This window comes from Aotus nancymaae, unplaced genomic scaffold (genome assembly GCF_030222135.1).
Source record: "Aotus nancymaae isolate 86718 unplaced genomic scaffold, 86718_ANA_hifiasm-v0.15.2.pri h1tg000076l, whole genome shotgun sequence".
NCBI classification, from domain to species: domain Eukaryota; kingdom Metazoa; phylum Chordata; class Mammalia; order Primates; family Aotidae; genus Aotus; species Aotus nancymaae.
Window position 1 is genome coordinate 16,458,690 of NW_026988491.1, and position 11,126 is coordinate 16,469,815.

The 11,126-nt window shown below is 36.6% G+C and overlaps 1 protein-coding gene across 1 annotated transcript in view; it reads left to right on the top strand.

Moving 5' to 3' along the window:
* Positions 1-10,887, top strand: part of ST13 (ST13 Hsp70 interacting protein) — a 35,371-nt gene extending 24,484 nt beyond the window's left edge. The window contains exons 8-12 of the mRNA XM_021668722.2: positions 2,146-2,248; positions 3,810-3,926; positions 5,655-5,703; positions 8,019-8,152; positions 8,989-10,887. Coding sequence (XP_021524397.2) covers positions 2,146-2,248; positions 3,810-3,926; positions 5,655-5,703; positions 8,019-8,152; positions 8,989-9,117 — 532 coding nt within the window. The 3' untranslated portion in view covers positions 9,118-10,887. The remainder of the gene's footprint in view (positions 1-2,145; positions 2,249-3,809; positions 3,927-5,654; positions 5,704-8,018; positions 8,153-8,988) is intronic.
* The last annotated feature ends 239 nt before the right edge of the window (positions 10,888-11,126 follow it).

The following is an 11,126-nucleotide window of genomic DNA, read 5'->3' on the forward strand; positions in this document are numbered from 1 at the left end:
TGGTATGTACTGTTATTTCAATGAGCAGCTAGAAAAAAAAATTTTAATCATGAATTTAAGGAAAAAACTTGTAATAAAACTTGTAATTATGACACTATTAAATTATTTTAATAATAAAAATTAGTAAATTTAAAAAATCATGAATTTAAGGAAAAACTCTTGAAATTATGACACTAATAAATTATTATTTAATTATTTAAAGTAAATTTAAAAATCCTGATATTTTCTATTAAAATTTAAATATTTTGTTTTACTTTTTAGTTTGTATTTTTGACATGTATGTGGTAAAAATTTTTGTTCTAGTTTTACACTTCAATACTGTGATACACATAAAATTGTTTCAGAGTTATAATACCTTAAAAATTGTATATGTCTTAAGTAAAGTTTGAAGGTTTTTTGGAACGTTTTTGTTTTGTTTTGCTTTTTGTTTTTAGACAGAGTGTCGCTCTATCACCCAGGCTGGAATGCAGTGGTACGATCTTGGCTCACTGCAACGTTGCCTCCTGGGTTCAAGTGATTCTCCTGCCTCAGCCTCCTGAGTAGCTGGGATTACTTAACAGTTGTGCCCCACCATGCCTGGCTAATTTTTTGTATTTTTTTGGTTGGGGGTGGTAGGGGAGGATCACCATGTTGGCCAGGCTGTTCTCAAACTCCTGGCCTCAAGTAATCTGCCCTTCTTGGCCTCCCAAAGTATGGAGAATATAGGAGTGAGGCACCACGCCCAGTCAGGAATGTTCTTAGGATATATATCCCGCTTGAAATATATAGTCAAAAATAACTGTATTAAAGTTACTTGAATTCTTTTCTTCTGTGTCACTTACGTTGTTAATGTGATACACCGTCCCCGCCCTTTTTTTTTTTTTTTATCTTTGAGGAGTTTTGCTTTTTTTCCCAGACTGGAGTGCAGTGACGCAATCTTGGCTCACTGCAACCTTGGCTCCGGGTTCAAGTGATTCTCCTGCCTCAGCCTCTTGAGTAGCTGGGATTACTTAACAGTTATACCCCACCATGCCTGGCTAATTTTTTGTATTTTTCGTAGAGGGGGGGTTTTCACCATGTTGGCCAGGCTGTTCTCAAACTCCTGGCCTCAAGTAATCTGCCCTCCTTGGCCTGCCAAAGTGTTGAGAATACAGGCTTGAGCCACCACACCCAGTGAGGGATGTTCTTAGCATATATATTGCACTTGAAATATATAGTCAAAAATAACTATTAAAAGTTACTTGAATTTATTTCTTCTGTGTAACTTATGTTAGTGCAATACACAGCCTGCCCCCCTTTTTTTTTGAGGAGGAATTTTGCTGTTTTACCCAGGCTGGAGTGAAGTGCAATCTTGGCTCACTGCAGCCTCTGCCCCCTGGGTTCAAGCAGTTCTTCTACCTAGCCTCCCAAGTAGCTGGGATTATAGGCACGTGCCACCATGCCTGCCTAATTTTACATTTTTAGTAGAGACGGGGTTTTGCCACGTTTGCCAGGCTGGTCTTGAACTCCTGACCTCAGATGATCCACTGTGCCTGGCCGCAGCTTCTTATTTCTGTTTGTATTCAGGTTTAGGTTTGCTTTATTTCCATTTTTTTGATTCATACTTATTTTTCGAGTATGTGAAGCATTTAAAGGTTTGAAGAGTCAAACCTGAGTTAAAAGGTATACCCAGAGAATTCTCATTTCTGTTGCTGTGTCCTCTACCCCATTCTCACCTGCCCCCACCAACCTTTAGTTTCTGGTTTACCTGTGCTGTGTTTTTTATAAAGGCTGTACACATGTATTATTTTCTTCTCTGTGTTACATAGAAGGTAGCTAAATGCTAACACATTGTGTTAATCCTGGTTTGAGTGAGTTGAAAGTTATGGCTCTACCTACTTTTTAGAAATTTTGTGATATTCTGATTTAAGAAAGGTTTCATTTGTATTTTAGCTTTTAGTAGAAGAGCAGCTTTACAGTTACCATAGAGGAAATTTAATTTTGGGGTTTTTATAGAGTTAACTAATAGTGGTATATAGTAATTGAATTAGTTTATAAAAAGTTTATAGTTAATATTTAACTTAAACCTGTTCTAAAACAATCCTGTTTTGTAAGGAAGAAAGATAATCATGCTACATAAGTTAATATGTATAAAAGGCTCCTAAAACGAGTGTAAATCTGTTTCAGACTTCTAGGCCACTGGGAAGAAGCAGCCCATGATCTTGCCCTTGCCTGTAAATTGGATTATGATGAAGATGCGAGTGCAATGCTGAAAGAAGTTCAACCTAGGGTATGTTAAAGTAGAGAAAGGGAAAGTCATTAGTTTAATACTCCATTTCTCCAGTGCTTACCCGTGGCAGCCATAATTCATCTGAAAAACAAGCAAAGAAACAAACCATTGGAAGATAAAAATCTGTAATTGCTGAAGTTTGTGCTCAACTCTAGAGATCTTACTAGGTTTTCATGCTTTCATTTATCATGCTTTATTAGAGCAAGTTCTCTTACTTTGTTTGGATGCCTGCGGTGGAATTATAACCAGAAAATTAGAAATAGAAAAGGAGGTATCAGATTTACAACAAGGAAACAAATAGAAAATCTATAATTAGCATTATCCAAGATTGAGTGTGGTGTGTCCTTATATATCATAGCCACTTTACAAAGCAAGAAGGCCTTGTGGAAGTTAAGAAATTTCATTCTTTCTGGCCAGGCACGGTGGCTCACGCCTGTAATCCCAGCACTTTGGGAGGCTGAGGTGAGTGGATCATCTGAGGTCAAGTAGTTCAAGACCAGTCTGGCCAACATAGTGAAACCCTGTCTCTACTAAAAATATAAAAAATTAGCTGGGCATGGTGGCACACGCCTGTAGTCCCAGCTACTTGGTAGGCTGAGGCAGGAGAATCACTTGAACCTGGGAGGCGGAGGTTGCAGTGAGCCAGGATTGTGCCACTGCACTCCAGCCTGGGTGACAGAGTGAGACTGTCTTTAACAAAGAAAAAAAAAAGAAATTTCAGTCTTTTTAAAATAATACTGAATCCCAAAGGTAGAACATTCCAGCTTTTAAGGATGATTTTTCTCTAAAATTGTTGGTTAAAATAATTTTAATGCATTCACATGGCTCATTTTGTGGGAAATTCAACTGTAAGGAATTTACTCTCAGAGGTTTTAAGGCAGTGGAAATTGTATTGAATTTAACTTATTTACTGCCAGAGAGTTCATTTGGTTTTCTGTTTTCTTATAACAGTGCTAACTTGTCAGCAAAATTGTAAACAAGCTAAAGTGACAGTTGAATATGAATCTCTTCGATTTATTCTCTGAGGAAATAACAGATGCAGATAATGTATTTGATACTACTATTTATTAATGTCTGGTACACATATTTACATGTCCCTCTGTAATATAGACTATAGCAATTTGATAAGACTAAATATTTTTTCCTCTCCTATTTTATGGATATGGAAACTTAAATATACTGTTGCATATACTTGCAGTACGTGTTACCAGTCTCTGCCTTCCACGGCAGACATCCTTAATAATACTCTTCCTACTGAACTCAGCTGTCCTTCTGAAACCTAAACACTGAATTATCATGCAGTTTGAAACCTGTTTGTTAATCGGAGATTATAACATTTCTCTGTTACTTCAAATCCCAGGCCCTTTTCTCCGTTTTACAGTGCCTCATGCAGTTGAGGTTGGTTTTGTTAAATCTTGAACTTGTGTTATGTCGTTTTCTACAAGGCAAATCTGTCAGTTTTCAGAACTGTATGTTGAATTAAACGTTTCTCCACAGAGATATTTTGTGTCAACCTTACTCAGCTTTTGGAGCAGGCTAAGTTATGTCTCTTTTTTTCTAGGCACAGAAAATTGCAGAACATCGGAGAAAGTATGAGCGAAAACGTGAAGAGCGAGAGATCAAAGAAAGAATAGAAAGAGTTAAGAAGGCTCGAGAAGAGCATGAGAAAGCCCAGAGGGTAAATTTCCTATAGCTAAGCCATGGAAGGAAAATACAGAGTTTTTAGTACACTAAAATTCTAATTTCTGGCTCTTTTATTTAATGCTGGCTACAGTTCTATGGAGTAATGATATTACTTATAAGGAGTCCACTTTCACTGTGTTTAATTTTGGGAACATTTTTAGTCTTAAATTTTTCAGTGAGCTTTTATTTCACTATTTTGTATTCTTGTTTGTGTTTTTATAAAATCAAGAGTTTTTCTAGGTCAAGTAATTAAAACGTGGTGGCATTATTGTTTGATCTTTTGAGGATGCTTGGCCAGATTAATTAAATTATGATTCTTCCTCTCTTCTGACAGTGGATGTGTTGCTATTTAAAATTGATTCTGGCAGGGCAAGGTGTCAAGTGCCTGTAGTCCCAGCTGTTTGGGAGACTGAAGTGGGAGGTTCACTTGAGCCCAGGAGTTCAATACTAGCCTGGGCAACATAGTGTGATGCTACCTCTTTAAAAAATGACAATAATTTACCTACATATTTCTGACATTGTTGGATGAAAGAACGTAAGGCTGTATTATATAACATGTTGTACTCTAATTTTTTGTCATGTAATATTAAGCATCATACTTGATTTTTAAGGTTATAGTTCATAATCTTTAAATTTTACATTTATGTATCTCCTTGATAATTTTATAACTGTATCGTATGAGGGAAATTTATTTTTCTTTCATTTTGTCTTTTAAAAAGCAGCAAAACATCAATAAATCTACATTTTTATTGTGTAGGGAGAGTATGGAAAAGATGTACATAGGAAACAGAAGTCATGGCTGTCTTGGTAATCTAGCCTTGTCCTTCCATGTAGGCATTTTAAAACAAGGATGAAAGGCTGGTCTCGGTGGCTTATGCTTGTAATCCCAGCACTTTGGGATGCTGAGGTGGGCAGATCACCTGAGGTCGGGAGTTCAAGACCAGCCTGACCACCATGAGAAACCCCATCTCTACTAAAAATAAAAAATTAGCCAGACATGGTGGTGCATGCCTGTAATCTCAGCTACTCAGGTGGCTGAGGCAGGAGAATCACTTGAACCCGGGAGGCAGAGGTTGTGGTGGGCTGAGATCACACTGTTGCACTCCAGCCTGGGCAACAAGAGTGAAACTGTCTCAAAAAAAACAAAAAAGGATGAATTTATAGTTTTCTTTTTTTTTTTTTTCAGACGGAGTTTTGCTCTTGACCCAGGCTGGAGTGCAATGGCACGTTCTCAGCTCACCGCAATCTCCGCCTCCTGGGTTCAGGCAATTCTTCTGCCTCAGCCTCCTGAGTAGCTGGGATTACAGGCACGCGCCACCGTGCCCAGCTAATTTTTTGTATTTTTAGTAGAGACGGGTTTCACCATGTTGACCGGGATGGTCTCGATCTCTTGACCTCGAGATCCACCCGCCTCAGCCTCCCAAAGTGCTGGAATTACAGGCGTGAGCCACCGCGCCCAGCCCTGAATTTATAGTTTTCATATTAGCACTGTAAATTGTTTTCCAGGTTTGTTTGTTTCCAGAGTAGAAGTAAAACACTTTGCTTGAAATTATCACCAAGAATAATGCTCACTGAGAATGCATTTGGAAAAAATTTTTGAAGGCAATATAGAGTATATACTTTAGTTCAGTATTGCCATCTACTAGATTATTTTACAGTTTTTTGATGGTTTTGCATGGACAGCACTTACTTATTATATAATATATTTCCTTTTGTATTAAAGGAGGAAGAAGCCAGACGACAGTCAGGAGCTCAGTATGGCTCTTTTCCAGGTATATTTTTTAAAAAGTTAAAACTGTTTTGTTCTGTTATACAGTAATATTTTAATGTAATACTTAAATAATGTTTATTATAAAGTGATATTCTAATTTTGTTCTCTTATACAGTGATATGAAGATACTATAGGTTAAAGAAATGATGGCATTACTAAGCATAAAAATGTTTTGAGTCCAGTGTAAAAGTAGCAGATTACTCTTTCAAATATCATCAGATATTGCTAGTGTGGACAGGACTAAAACGCAGATAGAAGAGATGGAAGAGGCACGCAGATTTATTGAGTACTTTCTGATTACAGCAATGTGAAATTTATATAAAGACCAGGACAAGACTTAAGTTTTTGTTTTTTAAACAGCTATCTCCAGTTGTTTAATGATAACTAGCTTTCTTTTAAGGAAAGTTTTCAGAGGCCACGTTTGCTTATATGTCACTGGTTAGAACTTAGTTACATGATATGAGGCTAGAAAATCTGTTCTTGATTCTGAAAGAGTATGTGCACAGCAACTGAAAACATACCTAGAAAAAATGTTGACGATGACCTCCTGTTTCACGAAAAAGTAAGAAATTAAACTTAGCTCGTAGTTTACTTCCTGTTTAAAATATAAATAATCTTATTGTTAGATATCTTTGTTTTAGAAAATGACTGCTAATGTTGGACTAGTACTAGAGATAATTTTCCGTTACATACATTTTATTTAGATTTGACAAGCCTTGGGTCAGTAATTTTGTTATGGGTAGGCACTAATTTTTCAAAGCATTAAGTAGGAGCAGCAAAAGAAGCTAAAAGTTGTTTTACGGTCTACTTAGATTTCTTCCTCTGTGATTGTTAGTTATTAATGGTTGTGTTTTAATTACTGTTAAAGCAGGTAGAAATGACTTTATTATGTGTTTCCTTCTTTATTACGGCTTTACTTATAGTGACCCTTTGTAAAATATATTAATGTTAATGTCTTTCCCTATGTTATTACTACTATTATTTTGAAACAGTTTTGCTCTTGTTGCCTAGGCTGGAGTGCAATGGCATGATCTCGGCTCACCGCAACCTCTGCCTCTGGGGTTCAAGCAATTCTCCTGCCTCAGCCTCCCAAGTAGCTGGGACTACAGGCACACGCCACCACACCCAGCTAATTTTTTAATTTTTAGTAGAGATGGGGTTTCACCATGTTGACCAAGATGGTCTCAATCTCTTGACCTTGTGATCTGCCTGTCTCGGCCTCCCAAAGTGCTGGGATTACAGGCGTGAGCCACCATGCCTGGCCTCTTTCCCTATATTATTAATAGTGATTTTAGAATATCTCCAGTAGACACACAGGTTTATGGTATTGAAGAACAGAATAGATTATTTGGGTTTATAATCTAACAAATTATACTGGGAGAATCAAATCTTTTTTGCTAGAGCATTATTCTCTATAGAGAAGCACCAGGAATTCTTGTTAAAAATGCAGGTTTCTGGTTTTACTTTGAGAGAATTTTTATTTTATTTGAGATGGAAATGAAAAAGCAACATATAAACAAGCAGTTTAAGTAGTTGTTAACCGAAGGAAGAACTATACCAGATGAGTATATTTGAAACAAAAACCTAAACTCCTATGAATTAATTTTAAATTTAAACAGACAAATATTCAAGAATGGAGAGTTGAAAGATAATCAAAATGACTAACTTTGTAATCTTAGGGAATATTAGATGACTCTTTATTTTTAAGGTGAGATTAGTCTTTTTTTAACAGTATTATTACTAGAAAAAAGTTGTCAGGTGCAGTGGCTCACACCTGTAATCCCAGCACTTTGGGAGGTTCAGGCGGGCAGATCACCTGGGGTCAGGGGTTTGAGACCAGCCTGGCCAACATGGTGAAACCCCATCTCTACCAAAAATACAAAAATTAGGTGTGGTGGTGCATGCCTGTAGTCCCTGCTACTTGAGAGGCTGAGGCAGGAGAATTGCTTAAACCTGGGAATCAGAGGTTGTAATTAGCCAAGATGGCACCAGTGCACTCTAGCCTGGGTGACAGAGCAAGACTCTATTTCAAAACAAACAAAAACAGTATTATGACTAGAAAAAAGTTAATCCAGGAGGTAGCAAAGTCTGATTTATAGCCTTGTTTTTTAAGAGATAATTAGAAGCTATAATTTGTTTCTTGTTGCAGTCTGATTAGAATTTTCAGACTACTTTGTGCTTAGTGGAACCTTTATTCTTTGAACCCGCACTTTTGTGGGTGAAATACTATGTCAGAATATTTGGGAGTGTGATTAGTATCTACACAGTTCTTTCATTTTTTATTTTATTTTATTTTATTTTTATTTTTTATTACAGGTGGTTTTCCTGGGGGAATGCCTGGTGGTTTTCCCGGAGGAATGCCTGGAATGGGAGGGGGCATGCCTGGAATGGCTGGAATGCCTGGACTCAATGAAATTCTTAGTGATCCGGAGGTTCTTGCAGCCATGCAGGTAAGACTTGGAAGAAAAACTTTGAACTTTGTATCATTAAGGCAGTTCTTTCATAATTCTGTGTGGAGACAAAGGTTATTCTTGTAGCTATTTTTTATTTATCACAGTTAGCAAATAGCTAATTATGCAGATGTGACATTTGTTTTCTTTATGCAGAGTGAGTAACTTAAATTTTGAAAGCTAGGAAATACTTAGTAATAGTTGGCAATTAAATCCAGTTCTTTTCTTTGTGTCAGAATCGTATGTGCTTTTTTTCATTATGTAGTTCAAATGACATAATTCAGCTTGATTTTGTTATTTCAGGGACTTTTCTTTTTTTTTTTTTTTTTTTTTTTTTTGAGACGGAGTTTCGCTCTTGTTACCCAGGCTGGAGTGCAATGGCGCGATCTCGGCTCACCGCAACCTCCGTCTCCTGGGTTCAGGCAATTCTCCTGCCTCAGCCTCCTGAGTAGCTGGGATTACAGGCACACGCCACCATGCCCAGCTAATTTTTTTTTTTGTATTAGTAGAGACGGGGTTTCACCACGTTGACCAGGATGGTCTCGATCTCTTGACCTCGTGATCCACCCGCCTCGGCCTCCCAAAGTGCTGGGATTACAGGCTTGAGCCACCGCGCCCGGCCCATTTCAGGGACTTTTCTAAACCCCATTTTACCCATGACCAAATTATAGGTCTAAATAAGAGATGGAATTTAGGATAATAAACTTACCCAGTAAGACACTTTTAAAAATACTAACAAACCCTTTTTAGGTTTAAATAATAGATAGACTTTAGGATAATAAACTTACCGACCTAGTAGGACACTTTTTAAATACTAACAAACCCTTTCTTTTCAGGATCCAGAAGTTATGGTGGCCTTCCAGGATGTGGCTCAGAACCCAGCAAATATGTCAAAATACCAGAGCAACCCAAAGGTTATGAATCTTATCAGCAAATTGTCAGCCAAATTTGGAGGTCAAGCATAATGCCCTTCTGATAAAGCCTTTACTGAAGGAAAAGCAACCTAGATCACCTTATGGATGTCGCAATAATACAAACCAGTGTACCTCTGACCTTCTCATCAAGAGAGCTGGGGTGCTTTGAAGATAATCCCTACTCCTCTCCCCTAAATGCAGCTGAAGCATTTCACAGTGGTTTGCCATGAGGGTATTCATTCAGATAATGTTTTCCTACTAGGAATTACAAACTTTAAACACTTTTTAACTTTAAAAATATTTAAAACAAATTTAAAGGGTCTGTTAATTCTTATATTTTTCTTTACTAATCATTTTGGATTTTTTTTTTCTTTGAATTATTGGGCAGGGAAGATACTTAATGTATAGATGATTTTTGCTCTAATTTGAGTGAAATAAAAGTTTATTAGTGCGAGGCAAACATAACTCATTTGAGGATAAAGTTTGTGTTGGATATGTGGTTCCTGAAGCATTTTGACTTGTCTTTTTAAATGCTTTATCTTTTTCTTTAAAGATTTATTTCAATAAAACTAATTGGGACCACCAGTATTTCAGTAGGACCTGGGTAGAGACTGGAAGTACTTGGCAGGGCAGCAGCAATCTTGCTGTGTTTTATATAACGTGCATCCTTGGGCAGGTTGTCCTTAAATCTTACACTGTGGTGAAGGGATGATTATTTTGTAATGCTGCAGTAGAGTTGGAGTACTTAGTTCTGTTCTTGTCTAGTATATCTAATAAATGTATCATATTATTTCCACATAGGGGAAATAAGGGAGTACTTTTCTTTTTATATTTCTATGCTTAAAATTCTCTTTCCTAGTCAAAAAATGCCCAACTCTGTGTCTGCTTTCTGCTTGTTAAGGTTTTTCTCCCTTTTCTTGGGCTAAAGACAGGCTTTTTCCACCAGTATCATCACTGCTATCATCATTAACAGCATAATTATGCAAGCATATTTAATGCTGAGTTTAATTTAATATGTAATACATATGGTAATTGTAGGGTAATACCCACAACAACTGTAGTTTCTTACTTGGCCATGAGAATGCTTATTTAAGTTCCACTCTGGCAAAATCTTGTCATATCAAAAGACATTGGAAAGAGGGATTCCCTTTGGTGTTTGGTCTTCTACTTAGAAAATACCTATTGCAGTTAGAGTTTATCTTGTAGTATTCATCTTTGTATTTTGAAGATAATAAGGTTTGAATTAAATTGATATACACAGAGGGGAACCCATTTTTTTGATCCAATGTAAATTATACATGAGATAATCCACAGTTATTCACTGTGGAATTGTTGAGACTATGAAAGACTCATAGTCTTTGTATTCAGCTCTTCCTTAAATAGTGTAACAATACCCCCACCACCTTGCTTGCTTTCCCTTCCCTCCAATGATAAAGAAAATGAGAAATTTTCTGTTGTGCATTCAATTCTTATTTTAAATAAGACTAAGTATAGGCATTGTACCTGACATTGCTACGTTTCTACCAATGTTTCAACTTAAAGTGCTAGTGTTTAAAAACATTTTCAAGGGATAAGACCTTCCGTACTTTGCTTATTTGAAGAATCAGTGGTAGGAGCAGTGAAGTAAATTCTATGGAGTACATTTCTAAAATAGCACATTTCTGAAATCATAAATAAGTTTATTCAAGTTCTAACCCTTTGCTGTACACAAGCAGATAGAAATGCATCTGTTACGTAAATGAGAACAAGCTATTATGCTGATGGAGCATGCTTTTTAAATCCTTTAAAAACGCTCACCATATAAACTTGCATTTGAGCTAGCGTGTTCTTTTTGTTAATGTGTGTTCTCCTTTCTCAGAATTGCCAGTGTGTACTTGGCTTAACTCAAGAACAGTTTTTTCTGGATTCCTTATTTGATTTATTTAACCTAATTATGTTCTGATATTGCAAGTATTACCGTAAGTGGGTAAAAGTAAAATTCCTCTTCTGAAAATGTGTCCTGTGCTTTTAGATTTTTAAATTCCACAATATAAAATACATTATTAATTTTCAACTCAATA